The following is a 17879-nucleotide window of genomic DNA, read 5'->3' as shown; positions in this document are numbered from 1 at the left end:
GGTAATACTTGATTAAAAATAGTAATTCTTATTGATTTCATTTTTTGACAGAGTTTTGTTCTTGTTGCCCAGGCTGGAGGACAATGACACAATCTCGGTCCACTGCAACCTCTGCCTCCTGGGTTCAACGGATTCTCCTGCCTCAGCCTCCCAAATAGCTGGGATTATAGGCACCCACCACAGTGCCCAGCTAATTTTTGGAATTTTAGTAGAGATGATGTTTTGCTATGTTGGCCAGGCTGGTCTGGAACCCCTGACCTCAAGTGACTGATCTGCCTCGGCATCTCAAAGTGCTGGGATTACAGGCATGAGTTACCATGGCTGGTCAATTCCTATTGTTTTCTGAATTCATTGTGCTGTATTTTTCCCCAAACCATCTGATTTCCACATTCCTCTATTAGTAGGACAAAAAAGGCTAACTAAAAATTTTAAATTTACCTGAAAAGATTAAAATCTTGGTATATACCAAGAAAGAATTTGTGGACCCATTAGCTAAGTTTTAGGTAAGAGTAGTTAAATCTCATTAAACCTGTTTATTTTTTCTAATTTATAATTTGAGTAATTTCTACAGCTCAGATATCCAAATGTACAAGTTAGTACTCATTTGAACACGGTTAGCTGCTCCAAGACCACTTAGCAAAATCACTTGCTATGAATGTGTGCACATGTACTCCTTAATTCCCTAAAAGCTTCTGCTTTTCTAAAGAAACTGGCTTTCAATCAATACGCTACCAGACACTTAAAGTCTCTTCTAAAATTAGAAGCTGACCAATTTTCAAATACATAGAAAGAGAAAATACTGATTTAGAATGACAAAAATTAAGCTTGGCAAAAGTAGTGACTTTTATTTACAATTGTATGTGTCAAGATTACAATGGAAACACTAGTGATACCATCTGAACAAAAGCAATGATTTATTGGTAATGGCAATTAATGAAACATTGACAGTCTCTGGCGAGAATCAAGCAATTATCCAGGAGCTGTAGATCTGATTGTAATATGGTCGTCCAGTGTCTTCTGTACTTTAGTGGCTTTCTCCTTTTTTGCCAACTACCTAGAAAAACAAAAATAACTTTACATGTACATCCTATTGATTTTAAATATGGATTATTTAATAAAAAAAAAACACTAGTATAGGAATCAGTTTAAAACCTTGGCATTAATTTTTATCCTTGAATCTTTTCTGGCATGCAGTATATTTTCACTGTTGAAGCAAACTGTGACCTCCCCTGCCCTCCAGCCACAAGGAATTAAAAATAAAACGCATGCAGGCTATCTTTGATTTCACACAGTTTTTTTTTAAAGAAAGTATAGCAATTTTTAAAAACAAGATTGAAAGTTTAGAAAAGTTAATTTAAAGAACAATGCTATATGAGTAAAACATATTTGACATACTATTTTTAGATAATTAGAAATCAAATGTCTATCACAAAATAATCTGGAATTAGAAGGGTATGCTAAACTCATGTCTTCATGCCCAATATAGCAAATTTCTAGAATTTCCCCCTCAATACATAGACATGAAATGAAAATAGATTAAAAATGACTAATTTTTCCTGGTTTCTTTTTTAAGAAAAAACTCTGGTTACTCTAAGTGTATTATTAGAAATGAAATGAATAAACCTTATTTCTGTCAATGATTAGAAATATCCTCTACTGGAGGGTTTTATAAAACGTTCTGATTGCTATATATGTGGCAGCATAAAAATATGAAGAATAAAAATTTGTTTTCTACCAACAAATCTAGAAAACAAATTATCTGCAGGAGAGTTTGAAAACTATGCTGTAATTGAGAAATTTACCTAAAACTTAATGTTTATCATCAGATAATGTATTCTCAGAGCAAAAATGTCTCGAAAGAAACCTACTTGCAAAATACTGAATGTTTGTGTAGAAAGATTTGTTTACATTTATAAATTTAATTTTCATATTTCAAATTGATTTTATTCTAAATGGCAGTATCTATACCAGCAAAACTTAAAAAAGTCATCAGTACATGTATGGTCTAAAATATAACACAGCTGTGTCAACATCATTCATGAGAGATCTGAAAACTTTCCACTGAAATACCCAATCATACAATCCTAGAAATGTGTTTCCCACCCTAAGAAAAATCACTTCTAGTACTTTAAAGGAATTCCCCTTTGGTCCAAAGACACCATGTTAGAAAGCTCACAAGCCAGCAAGATGACAAAAAGGCATTTTCATGTAACAGAATGTGGGTAAGAGTAAGAAATTCAGGTTTTAAGAGCCACTAGAAGGGGAAGTGGCATTATCTGTATCACACGTAAATTTTGTGCCAATAAACACTGAGTATTACTAATCACTGTTTTACTTGGGAAACACAAAACACAAAGCTATTAGATTAAGCAAAAGAAAACAAAACAAATAATATTAAAAATTAAAGTTCTGGCAGATGTGATACAGAAGACACAAATCTGCATACTGTTTCACAGGTTGATAACTCTCAACTTGCCAATGTGTATTTTCTGTAAAAAAGAAGAAATTCAACATTCCAACATAGATTGTCATCCCAAACGCAAAGCTCTTTTTATTCATTCTTAAGTCTTTATATTACACCTCAGACAAACCAAAATCTAGGTACATAAAAATTATGTGTAAGAAAATATTTATTCAGTAGAATCCATTGATCTTCTATATTAATATATTAACCCAGCCTAATATTCAGTCCATAAGTCCTTCAACTGGTCTTGAGCTCACTTGGGTGATAAAAGCCGAGGACATGCCCCGATCAATCATCACAAGGATTATGGGGCTAACGTTCAAAGAGGAAAAGAAAACCAACACCCCTCAACTGAAATGTAATCACTATACTAAACTAGCACAAATATAAAAGAACTTGATGTAACTGCCATATTTGATTTCCAAAAGAATTCTATAGTTCCTAGAAAATAAAATTTAAAGTTTAGAATGGATTAAAACGTTATTCAACAACTAGTTAAATCTAAAACCATTCATAACAATTTAAGTCTACTGTGATATTACGTCTCAAAATGTAGTACAAAATTAAATATGAAATGGTAGAAAGTAAAAAAAAAATAAACAGGCTAGTGAGCAACATGGTATGGTAATAAAATTAAAGCACCTAGTTGCAAGCCTAAAACAAAAGCCAAACAAAATAAAAGGCCAACTGAGAAACATGACTCGGATGAGATCTGAAGAAAGAGATGGTTGAGGAAACCTAGGTAACAAGGCTGATCCAGATGATAGAAGCTGTAGAAATCTTGCACCAACAATGGCGAGAACATGGGAAGGGTGAGAGCAGAAAGGTGCTAGATGAGCAGAGAAGCAAGGAGGGGAGTAGAGTGAGACAAGGTCAATCTTTATATTACTTCATTAGGTCAATCTTTATATTACTTCATTTTAAAATATCTTCTGGTTTTAGTTCATTTGAGTTGGATTAAAAAAGCTGAAAAATAAACAGACAGAAATGTTACAAAAATAGCTGATACGGTGAATGGCCAGTTTAGCAAAGTCCATTTTTATAGTGATAAAAATCTTTTCACATGCACCTCGTTTCCTAAGAAGCAGAAGCCCCTACAATCATTTTCTTTTGTTTTTATAAAAATTTTAATTAAAAATTCTGTATTAAAATTAAGCAATTCATATAAACAGCATATTTTAGCAAAAACATCTACTTTCAATTAAGATGGCAATGGCAAGCTTTTCATGCGGCAACACAAAGAATCCATTTACAATAGCAAACAGTCAAAGTATAGATTAAAATCTGTGCATGATGCCTATTAAGAGCCAAAAATAGACAAGTGGAAGGAGTATTCTAGTCTTCAACCCTTAGAAATCTAACTTTTAATGTTGTAAAAGCATGTAAGGTCGTCTAAGATTTCTATCCACATTGGAAATACAACAGCACTAAGATTCTGTCATCTTAGTGATATAAGGGTCAGTGAAATAATGAAAACTGAAATTATCCAGAAACAGCTCACGCAAGATAAAAATATAAGCTAAAAATGCTCAACTTTATCATTCGATCTACTTTATCATTCACTAAGCCACTTTATATAGTGCCCTTCACTAAACAGCGGTCATCAAAATTCTCCTCCGGGTGCCCATTAAGTACAAGCCAAATCTATTTTGAAATTTTCAATTATGATTACTATGTATATACTTTCTCATAATTCAGACTGACCAAACGAGCGAAAGAAAAGAAATGCCATACGTGACTTGTCCTCTAATGCATCTTCCACCTTCCTAAGTTCATGTCCAGATCCCTACTTTTCCATTCTATCAAGGGTACCCGTCGCCACCTGCTATACTGTCCAAACTCTACTCTCAAAACTTAGTGCAAGTCCCTCTTTCTTTTCAAAGTATTCTCAGACTTTCTCATTGTTGGGGGAAAAGGAAAAGTCACTTAGCTGGTAAAGTCTGAGAATACTTTGAGGACAAAGAGACCCTTGAACTAAGCTTTGATTAATTTTGATTAATTTTCCCTATGTTTGTCCATTATCCTACAAGAATATAAATTTGCTGTATACAGAAACTTGCTGTAGACTGTACAGTAGTCCCTCCTTATCCATGCTTTCACTTTTTGCAGTTTCAACTGCCTATGGTGCAATACAATAAGATATTTTGAGACAGTGAGAGAAAGAGCAAACGTGGGAGAGACCATATCCACGTTAACTTTTACCACAATATACTGTTATAATTGCTCTATTTTATTTTTAGTTGTTGTTGTTAATCTCCTTTTTTTTTTTGATATGGGGTCTCACTGTCACTCAGGCTGCAGTATAGTGGCTTGATCCTATCTCATTGTAGACTTGAACCCCTGGGTTCAAGTGATCCTTCCACCTCAGCCTCTCAGGTAGCTGGAACTACAGGTGCAGCCACTGCCTTGCCTGGGTAATTTTTTTTTTTTTTTTTTTTTGATATTTTTACAGCGATGGAGTCTTACTATATTTACTAGGCTGGTCTTGAATTCCTGGGCTTAAGTGATCTTCCTGCCTTAGCCTCCTGAAGTGGTGGGATTACAGGCGTGAGCCACCATGCTCTGGCCTTGTTATTAATCTCTTCTGTGCCTAATTTTACATTAAACATTATCAGAGGTAAACATGAAGAGATGCTCCTTGACTTCCGATGGGGTAATATATCCTGATTAAACCCATTGTAAAGGCTGGGAGTGGTGGCTTATGTCTGTAATTCCAGCACTTTGGGAAGCCGAGGCAGGCGGATCACCTGAGGTCAGGAGTTAGAGACCAGGCTGGCCAACATGGTGAAACCCCATCTCTATTAAAAATACAAAAATTAGCTGGCCATGGTGGCAGGCACCTGTAATCCCAGCTACTCAGGAGGCTGAGGCAGAATAATCACTTGAACCTGGGAGGCAGAGATCACACCATTGCACTACAGCCTGGGCGGCAAGAGTGAAACTCAGTCTTAAAAAAAAAAAAATAAGTAAACCCACTGTAAGCTGAAAATACTTTAAGTCAAAAATGCGTAACTGACCCACACTTAAGAGAATGGTTTCTACTGAATGCATATCAATTTTGCACCACTGTACACTTGAACCATCATAAGTTGGAAACCTCTGTATAGGAAAAAACATAGTGTGTATACGGTTTGTTACTGTCCATAGTTCCAAGTATCCACTGGGTGGGGGGGGTCTAAGAACATATTCCCCCACCACAGATACAGAGAGATCATTTTACTAGTACTATAGGGACAAAACATACCATACCACACATCTAATACTTCCTTCAACAAGAACCAAACTCAATTATAATTTGTAATAAGCAACTCTTATCTGTACAAAGACTAATCTGGCCAATTTGAATTACACATAAACCCTCCATATCTTTTACTGCATTTAAGTTGTTGCTTTGTACAATATAAAAACAATGAAATACTAGCTTACTTTTAAAGAATAACCCTAAAAGACAGTGAGTGACTGCAGTACAAATGCCATTCAGAAATATTAGAAGGAACTGTAATATACATAAGAAAATAACTTCATCAATTAAATTTATTAAACATTAAAAGCACGGGGCTAAGAAAGCCAGGATACCAATAAGGGAGTCAATTATGGTATTCAAATGATTCTTGTAGCAATTCTCAAAGTGTGGTCTCCAAGACCCTCTCAAGGGGTCTGGGAGGTCAACACTATTTTCATAATGCTAAATTGTTTTTTGCCTTTTAAACTCTCATTCGTTTCACAAGTATCTAGGGAAGTTTTTCAGAGGCTATATGATGTGTGACAGGAAAGCTGACTGAATGCAGAAGCAGATATGAGAAGGAAAGGACTCTATTAGGCTTGTAAACAGACAAGCCTGGGCAACACAGTGAGATCCTGTCACCACATAAAAATAAAGATAAAACAGCCAAGTTTGGTGGCACATGCCTGTAGTCCCAGCTACTGAGGAGGCTGAGGTGGGAGGATCAGTTGAGCCCAGGAGTTTGAGGTTGAAGTGAGCCATAACTGGGCCTCTGCACTCCAGCACAGGTGACAGAACAAGAGCCTGTCTCAAAAAAAAAAAAAAAAAAAAAAAAATTCTAAATCAATGCTCTTATTCTTACTAAATTGGTTTTTCTTTTAGAAAATATGCTTATTTTTTGGCCGGGCGCAATGGCTCATGCCAGTAATCCCAGAACTTTGGGAGGCCAAGGCGGGCGAATCATCTGAGGTCAGCAGTTTGAAACCAGCCTGGCCAACATGGTGAAACCCCGTTTCTACTAAAAATACAAAAATTAGTTGGGCATGGTTGCAGGTGCCTATAGTCCCAACTACTCAGGAGGCTGAGGCAGGAGAATCACTTGAACCTGGGAGGCGGAGGCCACAGTGAGCCGAGACCATGCCACTGCACTCCAGCCTGGTGACAGAATGAGACTCCATCTCAAAAAAAAAAAAAAAAAAAAAAAAAAAAAAAAAGAAAAGAAAATATGCTTATTTTTAATTTAAAAATATTTATGTTAATATGTGTTCATTATATACAAATAAATATTTTTTAAATTTACCAGTTTTAACTTCTAAATGACAAATATTAGATAAATACAGCCCACATAAACAAAAGTTCTTTTTGGCCTTCAATAGTATTTAATAATATAAAGAGGTCCTGAAACCAAAAATCTTGAGAACTGCTACTGAATAGTTATTTAAAGTTAAAAAAAATTAAATGAATAAATGGCTGTTATAAAACAAGTACATTAAATGAATAAATGGCTGTTATAAAACAAGCACAAATACTCTCAAGCAAGAAAGGTCCAACACCTTTGCTATTCCAAAGACAGCCCCCAAAAACGTAGTCTGGCAGTTAAAAAAGAGAAAATAAAAGGCTAGAAGGGATGGGAGGGGAATGTTAAAAACGAGGTGGAGACAGATAGTTAGATGGACAATTATTCATGCAAATTAGAGAAACTTTAGCTGAATGGCTAGCTGGTATGAAGATGAACAAGATAGAATGGTGGTTATTTATGGAAAAATGAGAATCAAATAGCATAAACCAAGGTGAGAAACGGGAAAGCAGAACCAAATTTATGATATGAGAAAATAATAAGATTTATAATAACAGATGTTATAAAAAATTAAACTCAGAACAAACTACACAAGGCACAATTAAAGCCAAGTCCAATGGCATCTAATTCAAAAAGGCAAAGCAGGCAGCCAAGAAATCTTTGTTGCTCACACATTTTCCCAATAAAACGTATTTCATATTGTAAAAATGTAGATGTTTAATCTCTGCTTCTTCTGACCTGTCATTAAACATATGTGAAACATCTAGACATAACAGCTCTAAGTAGATAATTATTCCTGCAGTCCCCAAAAGTTAATCATGCTGTGAGACAGGAAAATAGTCGCTGGAAAAAGACCAGTTAAAATACCTACTGTCCAGGTTTTCAACTGGCAAAAAGAGCATACAATTTTCTAAGATCATCCCTCGTTATGCAACTTCATACAATTTTCTATAATTGAATTAAGTCAGATCTGTAGATATCACCAAAAAGAGTAAGAGTGCTTAGGATGTTCTCCATCTTCAATTCCACAACAGGGGTCCATTGGGAGCCTCTTCATCTAGGAATTGCCAGGCCTAGGGAAACTTCCACAAGTTCTAGACTGCCTGCCAGACAGTCATTAGAGACAGTGGGATACCTATGTATTCTGTGCTGCCACATTTAAACTGAATATATAGCAACTGAGGCTCTGTACTGATAAAGCTCTAAGTAGCACTTTGATGATCTGTTGTTGTGTAATTCAAAGTAACTCTAGGGAACTGTTACCAATTAGAAGCTGTTCCAGCAATGTTTAAAAGGAATTAGTCTGGATTAACAAAGGTTCCACGTACCCTATAAATTCTTCACAAAGAATGGTAAAGTTTCTTTACAATTCTTATAATTCTGTCTTTTCTAAAAAAAATTATATGCATACACATAAAGATACATAAAAATACTTGAGAAAACTTGCCTATTTACAATTATTTGATGAAATGTGCTATTTCAGCATACAAACATGGTTTGGAAAGTTAATATGTCAGCATATTAAAACTCAGTTCATTCTTTTTCAAATAAAATTATCCAAGTAATTTAAAATTTCATCAGACTAAAAAAAAAAAAGACAAAAAAGTTTCATCAGAAATAATAATCAGAATCTTACTATCAACAAAAAGTTCCTTAATTCTCACCACTGCTTTCAAATGATTTAACTTACTTTCATTTTTCCATTATTACTAACCAGTTTCTATAACCAAATTATTATTTTTACCCTTATGTTTATGTCATTCATTAAAAGACCCTATCAGTTAAGACATCGTTTTTATTAAAGATTCCTTTTAGTTGGATATCCAAAAATATAATTAGGAGAACTTTCTATCCTAGCTTAGCTTTGTAAAATTTCATGACATGATTTTGAATCACTTGGTTAAAAGAAAGTGTGTAGGTTGAGATACATGAAATTATTCTATTAAAATTATACTTTACTAACCCTAAGTATAATTTAAGCAAACTTACTCGTTTGAAGTCATTCATGTTTGTTGCCTGGACTGGAGTACCAATAAAAGTAAAATATGAAATTCTTGTTGTTTCCTCTTCACCTTGATTGGACTGAACAAATATCTACCAAAAAAAAAGTTTACATTTATATTTATAATCCTTCTTCACAAACATGCTTTAAGTTTAATCAATTTCCTTAAATTACTAATAAAAATATTCTCTATTTTTTGTAAAAATTAATCTAGGCTGGATGCAGTAGCTCATGCCTGTAATCCCAGAACTTCGAGAGGCTTTAGCAGGCAGATCACATGAGGTCAGGAGTTCGAGACCAGCCTATCTAACATGGCAAAACCCCACCTCTACTTAAAATATAAAAAACTAACCAGGCATGGTGGCAGCACCTATAAGCCCACCTACTTGGGAGGCTGAGGCAGGAGAATCGCTTGAATCTGGGAGGCGGAGGTTGCAGTGAGCCGAGATAATGCCACTGCACTCCAGCCTGGGAAACAAGAGCAAAACTCAAACTTAACCAAAAAAAAAAAACCTAAATCATGTAACATTAAGACTAGTACTCCTATAGGACTATTCATTATACTAATTGTCCTGCTATTCTCACCTTCTCTAGAGGTCATGGCAAGACACCCATATATACAAGTTCATGATAATTTAGTGCGATGGTATGGCAGAGTCATAATTCAATTCTTTTTTGTCTCACTCTGTTACACAGGCTGGAGTGCAGTGGCACAAATCTCAATTCACTGCAAGCTCTGCCTCCCAGGTTCAAGCAATTCTCTTGCCTCAGCTTCCCCAGTAGTTGGGATGACAGGCGTCCACCACCATGTCCAGCTAATTTTTGTGTTTTATAGTAGAGACAGGGTTTCGCCATGTTGGCCAGGCTGGTTTCGAACTCCTGACCTCAAGGGATCTACCCGCCTCTGCCTTCCAAAGTGCTGGGATTACAGGCATGAGACACACACCCAGCAATTAAATACAGAAAATGCTGAAAGAGTATTAAGATTTACAATTACAATGGGACAGACTATCATTGGAAATTTTATTAAAATCATAGTTTTTCACAGAGAAAAATCTCTGAGTTATATTCTTTCTAATATTCCTGTGTTCATTCTCATACCTAGAATATTTAAAAAAAAAAAAAAGTATTGGGAATCAGCTCCTAAAACAATATTATGCACCTCATATTTTTTTAAGCTCAATTCTTTATACTTTTTTATTTAAAAACTCCCCTCAGCATGTTAAAAGCTAAAAGCTTTACTCATTGATCCTTTTTCATATATTGGATTTTTAAAATTTGCTCCATTTCTGAGAACACAATATTCTAGGTGCTGTCTACTTTAAAATATTGCACCTATCTCTTTTTTGAGACAAGGTCTCATTATGTTCCCTAGACTGGTCTTGAACTCTTTAGTGCAAGTGAAGCTCTTGCCTCAGCCTCCCAGGTAACTGGGACTACAGGTGCACTACCATGCCCAGCTAAAAATTGCTTCTTGATTTAAACAACATACTTCTTTTCATTCTGAGATGGCACTCATTGGTCAGTTTTTGTTGTTTTCATAGGCAACCATAAATTCTTTCAAGAAAATATCTGATAACCAGTGTTCTAAGTTTAATATAACCATTTTCTCTGATTTCATTTGTGTAGGATATTACTAATACTTAAAACTCAACTTGATTAAAATTCTTTTTTTTTTTTTTTTTTTGTCATCCAGGCTGGAGTATAATGACACAATTACAGCTCACTGAAGCCTCAATCTCCCAGGCTCAACTGAACCTCCACAGTAGCTGGGACTACGGGCACACCACCAAGCCCAGCTAGTTTCTGTATTTTTTTGTAGATGCGGTTTCACCTGTTGCCTAGGCTAGTCTCAAAATTGTGGGCTCAAGCAATCTGCCCCCTTGGCTTCCCAAAATGCTGGGATTACAGGTGTGAGCCACCATACCCAGACAATTATAATTCTTGATATTACTACATAGATTCTGTGAAACTCTCAAAAATATTCTAAAATGAACACATATTTTAGCATTCTTCTTATTTGCAAAAATAAAATTATTTCATCACAACAAACAAATTGTATCAGTTTGGCATGACTTTCTCAGTGGCTCTGCGCTGGTTCCTACTTTCTTTTTCTAAGTATTCTGCTATTCTTTTCTAACTGTCTTACCCATTCCTCTAAATGACTGTAGGTGAGAAGAATGTGCTGGGTTTCAATGCTAAATTTTTTAAAAGCAAATAATAACCACTAAAAAGTAGCTGATTCTTATGAGTGGCATTTTTATAATAATATCTAAACTATATCACTTAAAACCATCTCAAGCACTAGCAGTCAATCTTCAGAAAGGCTGGGTGTAGTGGCTGAAGCCTATAAACCCAGCACTTTGGGAGGCTGAGGCAGGAGGACTGCTTGAGCCCAGAAGTTTGAGACCAACCTGGGCCACACAGGGAGACTTCATCTCTACAAAACTAAAAAATTAGGTGGGTGTGATGGCACGTGCCTGTGGTTGCAGCTGCTCGGGAGGCGGAGGGAGGATCACCTGAGCCCTGTAGGTGAGGGCTATACTGAATCAAGATTGTGCCACTGTACTCCAGGCTGGGCAAGAAAGCAAGAACCAAGAACCTGCCTCGAAGGAAAAAAAAATTCAGATACCTTACATCATCTTATAAAATGTAATATTATCTTTTTAAAAGGTCATTTTTAAGCCAGGTGCAGTGGTGCATGCCTGTAATCCTAGCAACTCAGGAGGCTGAGGTGGGAGGATTATTTGAGTCCCAGAGTTCAAGTCACCCTGGGCAACAAAGTGAGGCTCCATCTCAAAAATAAATAAATAAAAAGTCATTTTCACTAAGATAATGACCACCACAGTTTAAAACTCCATATTCAAGAAGCAAATAGGATTTTATAAACATATCACTACTTTTTACCAGGTATAAAGAATAAAGCACAAATATCTTCAGTTAGTATAACGTTGTAGAATAAACTTCTAGCAAAAGCACTAGTCAATCTTCAGAAAGGCTGGGTGTAGTGGCTAAAGCATATAAACCCAGTACTTCTATGTGTATGTTTAATATACATATAAAACAACTAACAAAAACCCACAAAAATTCAAAAATCAATTCGTTCTTCCTCTTTAGGGTACATAAATTAAAAAGAAGAAAATTTAACTATCCCATTGTACATTTTTACTCATTTCAAACTGAGTGGACAAATACCACTTTAAAGAATCACTTAGACTCACCTAGGATACTGAAAATAGTATTGTTACTCACAAACCTATTAAATACACATGAATGAAATACTGCTTACAGTTACACTGTTAACATTCTGAAACTTAACATAACGAAGTGGAACAATGCCATCTTCTTTAATATCATCCTCTGTCAGTTCCAGAGCTTGAGTTGGTTCACTTCTTTCTGCCTCTTCAAAATCCATAGATCGGGGTAAGTTGATAAAAATTTTTACATATTTAGGACCCTGACCTATAAAATAGTAGAATAAAATGAAATGTTTAAAAACGTCCAACATACTATACTCCCTTTATCACTACACACATACTAGACACAAAGGCACACACAAATCAATATACATATACTTCAAAGAAATCTATTATTAGAACTTGTATAAAAGTCTGAGTATCTAGGTAGCCAATCCTTTATTTTCCAATACACATTTACTGGTACCTTCTTGGCCGAGCTAACATGATGCTAAATGTTAGGAATGTAAAACACTCCCCCCGCCACATACACACCACACACACGGCAAATCCCTGCCTCCATCTACAAAAGACATGCTATGAGAAAATACCACAGGAGAGGAGGTTCAAGGAAGGTGACAATGGATTCTGACTACATCTGCAAGTTAACAGAAAGCTTCATAAAAGAAATAGCACTTGAGCTAGATCTTATAGTTGCCAATAGTTGGTACATTTAGTTATTTAGGAGGAAAGTGTTATCAGTGACAACATTTAGCACCCCCCCCCAAAAAAAATCAGTAATACAAATTGCTAAATTTCATTAGGGATTACATTAGGATGTGCTAAGTGGTAAAGCCCCATATATAGAATGTCTTAATCCCTTTAACTTCAAGGCACAATTTTTTTTTTTTTTTTTTTTGGATATTCAGTCTTGCTCCTGTTGCCCAGGCTGGAGTATAATGGCGTGATCTTGGTTCACTGCAACCTCTGCCTCCCAGGTTCAAGCGATTATCCTGCCCTACCTAGCCTCCAGAGTAGCTGGGATTATAGGCATGCACCATCACACTCCACTAATTTTTTGTATTTTTAGTAGAGACAGGGTTTTGCCATATTGGTCAGGCTGGTCTCAAATTCCTGACCTCCAGTGACTGACCCGCCTCGGCCTCCCAAAGTGCTGCGATTACAGGAATAAGTCAGCACACCCAGCCTCAAAGCACAATTTAAGAACCATATTTTGTGGTTGATGAAGCAAAAGTAAAACTCATTTCCTCAGCATTTGCTTATACAAAGACTTTGTAATTTCAGAGTGAAAGTCAAATGATTAACATAAAAATTTAGCGTAACAAATAAGAAAATGCTATCTTCTAAATAGGGCCTTGGCTATTTCTTCCAATCAATTAAAAAAATACACCCAAAAACAAAACAAAACAAAAAACAGAACCCTAGTCTCCATTCCCCTATTCCCCCTCAGAAAAAGCTTAACAGAAACAGAAAAAATGGGGGGAGTAAATAAGGAAAATTCCTTATTTTTGAAGAAGAGAAATTCTAAGTCTCTTCTTAGAATTAAGAAGAGATTAAAAATAAATAATCATATTTACATGCATTGAAATAAAAAAGATACTATTAATAGGGCACAAACAGGAATATCTGGAGCCTCTGTTTTCTCACTTAAAATAAAAGGGGTTTGAAATAAATTTTTCCCAGTTTTGATTCCAAAATATGGCTGCTCAGAACCTGTAGTTTTAGAACAGTTGGAAAAAAGGATTCAGCACTTCTCAGATTAAAAGGAAACAAATTTTAAAATAAAAAAGCATAAAAATAAGTTTCCTTTTTTTCATACTTTCAGTACCTAACAATCTCACATTATTTACCCATTCATTTATATTTTGCTTTGTTCCAAAACAACCTGGGCACGGTGCTCACTCCTGTAATCTTAGCACTTTGGAAGGCCGAGGTGAGTGGACCACTTGAAGTCAGGCGTTCGAGAACAGCCTGGCCAACAGATGGTAAAATCCTATACTAAATGTACAAAAATTAGCCAAGCGTGGCAGTGCATGTCTGTAGTCCCAGCTACTCGGGAGGCTGAGGTGGGAGAATCACTTGAACCCAGGAGGCAGAGATTACAGCGAGCTAAGATTGCACCACTATACTCCAGCCTGGGTGACAGAGCAAGACTCTGTCTCAAAACAACAACAACAACAACAACAACAACAACAACAAACTACCTCTACCTTTATTTAATAAAAAGTTTAATTTTATGCTCACAGTTCTACAAAGCAGGAAGTTAGTTTAAAGAAAAATTATGCTTTACTCACCATTATCTGGTCCTTGAAATTTCATGGAATAAAGCTTAACAGGTTGATTGAATGCCACAGTAATAAGCAGCTGTGGAGAAAAGAGTTTCATTTTAAAAGGGCTCTTGAACACACTGAGTATACAAACGACTGAAGTAGAATTAACAGGCCAAAAAAAAAACCAAAACAAAACGAATTCATCGAACAAAACCAATGTAATACGAAAAATCAGCAAGTTGAAAGTCACTTGATTAGAGAACATTTGAGAAGCACCACCATCAATTATTTATATAAGGGAATACAAAAAATTAATCAAGTAAATACTAAACTATGCATAGAAATCTAAGGTCTTGTGAGCCATAAACTGGCAAGCAGCCTGCTTTCTAACAAATAAAAAATCACAAATTAAAATAAAATGTAAACTATACATTTTAGCATACAGCTCTAGGATGGTCTGCTAAGTATCTACCCACATTACTTGACAATTTAGAGGCAACATAGGTTATGCAGCGACTAGCCCTGAAATGGACCCTGTTCCCAAACTCAAGAGAATAGGCTCTGAAGTAACCCCCAAACTTCCATCCTACATTTACTTGACTGACTGAATCTGGAAGGCCACATAAGGGAACAGGAATACGAAACACTATCAGAATGCTTATCTCTCAGATACTCTTCTGGATCATTTGCTCCATCTTCTTTCCAGCCAAAAGTGTGTTTGGTATAAATACCTATGCTTCTTCCCTGGAAACAAGATTTCCTGGGCAGAAAAATTTCAAGAAGCCTGAGCCAGTCCTGCTGATAAGCATTATCACATTATTTTTAGGGCATAAGGAACACAATGTGAATGATACCCTCAAAGCTGTAAAGTAAGGTGGCTCTGGGGTAAAAGCATAGAAAGATGGGGTTTGGATTTCTGATTTCAGAATCATATTGTGGTTTATCTGCCTAAGAAAATTACAAGGCTATTTCCTTTAGTAACACCAATACTTATTACAGTTGACCCATAATAGTGTATTAAAAAATAAGCATGGCATATTTAGGAAACTGAACTGTAGGTGAAGAGCAGAAGAGACTAGAAAGCTAAAAACAGATCAAGCCAGCCTCTTCCTAAAGCCAGTGAAGAGTCATTTCACTCTTCTAAGGAAGAAGAAGATGCAGATTTACACTTTAGAAAAATAACTTTTGTTACCATATAGAAGATGAACTGGAATGGGACAAACCAGACACAATGGAAGAGAAAGTAAATTGAGGAAAATAACAGCTACAACAAATATTTTAAAAGCTTGATTAAGGTGGTAACACACCACTTACTCTGTGATAAGGGCAAGGCAGGGAAACAAAGAATACAACAGAGGTTTATATCTAGGAGAAAGGAGTTAATCACACAGGAAGTACACATCCCATTAGTCTCTATTTCTTAGACATGAATTCATCTGGGTGGGAAGAAAGTATGGAAGACAGGTCAAAGATGAACAAAAGGACCGCTCACTTCTGCAGGGGGTCCCATCCAAGAGTTCAGTGATTTTCCTTAGTGCACCTGGCAGCCCACATACAAGAACAGAGAAAGGAGGTAGGTCAGTGTGGTCAAAAGACAGAAGTAAAAGAAACTAAAAGCTATAGAAATGAAAGGCAGAAGGGATCATCTGGGAAGTAGACATAAATCACAAGATGGGAAAAAGATAAAGAAACAAGAGCAGGCATGAATACTGATAATCTCCACAAGCCTTAACTTCAGTCCTCAATTACCTGTTCATCACAGTCAGATTCCAAGAAGGTCGTGTCTTTTCGTAAACAGTTGTCAAATCCATGCTCATCACTTTCATTAAGACATTCACAACCAGCTTTGTTAATAAAAGGCATTAAATCCATCTGAAAAAAATTAAACCAAGATTTTAATAAAAAATCCGAATTGTAGGCAATTTTAAGAAAACTCTTTTAAAACAGTTCATAAAACAATTTTAGGATAGTCCTTTCATTTGCATTTCTGAGATCTACCATCAATTATTAAAGCCAAATCTAGGCTTAGCCACTTGTTAAGGTATCAGAAATTATGTCCTTAACACTAAGATTATAAAATGTTGACTTACACTTTAAAAAATAAGTGTTTTACAGTAGAAAGTATACAAATTAAAGTATCTGTAAGATCCAAAGAAAGCCTGTTTTCCTCTTCTAGTGGCCAAAGGCTCTTTTTACCTTTGAAGATGTCCAATTTAAGGAGTAACAAATAAGGACTTAAAAAGTTTTTAACAAGAACAATTTCAAACAAAAATGTAATAATATAGTGAATCCCATGTATCCACCACTTCCAGCTACAATAATCATCAACTCATGGCCACTCTTACCTCATCTTTAACCCCCAACTACATCCTAACTCTCCTCCTGATTATTTTGAAAAATGTTATAAACATCTTTTGATTTCATTCATGAACATTTCAGTGTGAATTTCTAAGCAATAAGAGCTGTAAAAAAAATAAAAATAAAATAAAATAAAAAAACCATCCTCAATAGCATTATCACGATCAATACTACTTAACATCAAATCAGTGGTCTAATTTCCTTAAGTGTCTATAAATATTTTACAGTTGAATTGTTAAGACTCAGAATAAAGATCAAAAAAAAGTATATGCCAGTAATAGAGATAAAAAGTAAAAGCCTTGGCACGGTGGCTCATGCCTGTAATCTCAGCCCTTTAGGACGCTGAGGTGGGTGAATAGCTTGGGCCTAGGAGTCTGAGAGCAGCCTGGGCAACATAGTGAGACTGTCCTGAAAAAAAAGTAAACAAAAAAATTAGCTGGATGCAGTGGCGTGTGCCTTTAGTCCTAGCTAACTGGGAGGCTGAGCTGGGAGGATGGCTTAAGATCAGGAAATCAAGGCAGCAGTGAGCGGAAATTGTGCCACTGTACTCCAGCCTGGGCAACAGAGCGAGACCCTGCCTCAAAAAAAAAAAAAAAAAAAAAAGTATAAACATTGTATTTGGAGGCTGGACGTGGTGGCTCATGCTTGTAATCCCAGCACTTTGGGAGGCTGAGAAGGGCAGATCACCTGAGTTCAGGAGTTTGAGACCAGCCAGGCCAACATGGTGAAACCCTGTCTCTACTAAAAATACAGAATTAGCTGGGCATGGTGGTAGGCGCCTGTATTTCCAGTTACTCAGGAGGCCGAGGCAAAAGAATCGCTTGAACTCGGGATGCAGAGGTTGCAGTGAGCCAAGATCATGCCACTGCACTCCAGTCTGGGCAACAGAGTGAGACTCTATCTCAAAAACAAACAAAAAAAACTTAAAAAATGTAAAAAACAGTTTTCTCTGCCAATAGTGCTCATGCAAACACGGTGAACGTTCCTAAAACTTGCTGGACTTTTTGTAAGAAGTGTGGTGCTGGGCGCGGTGGCTCATGCCTATAATCCCAGCACTTTGGGAGGCCG

The 17879-nt window shown here is 36.1% G+C and overlaps 1 protein-coding gene across 3 annotated transcripts in view; it reads right to left on the bottom strand.

The window, feature by feature from the left end:
- Window positions 1–819: 819 nt before the first annotated feature.
- The window catches only part of TXNL1 (thioredoxin like 1), a 35460-nt gene continuing 18400 nt past the window's right edge, over window positions 820–17879 (bottom strand). The window contains exons 4-9 of one of the 3 annotated variants that reach the window (XM_010336780.3): window positions 16203–16325; window positions 14478–14547; window positions 12276–12448; window positions 8974–9078; window positions 2447–2489; window positions 820–1054 (exon numbers count right to left, since the gene is read on the bottom strand). In XM_010336780.3, the coding sequence (XP_010335082.1) occupies window positions 2451–2489; window positions 8974–9078; window positions 12276–12448; window positions 14478–14547; window positions 16203–16325 (510 nt within the window). In that variant the 3' untranslated portion in view covers window positions 820–1054; window positions 2447–2450. The other 2 variants (XM_003926048.3, XM_074383372.1) reach the window with 2 other exon arrangements.

Source organism: Saimiri boliviensis, chromosome 13 (genome assembly GCF_048565385.1).
Source record: "Saimiri boliviensis isolate mSaiBol1 chromosome 13, mSaiBol1.pri, whole genome shotgun sequence".
Lineage (NCBI taxonomy): Eukaryota > Metazoa > Chordata > Mammalia > Primates > Cebidae > Saimiri > Saimiri boliviensis.
Note: the sequence above shows the minus strand (reverse complement) of the source record. Positions and strands in the feature narration are given on the sequence as shown.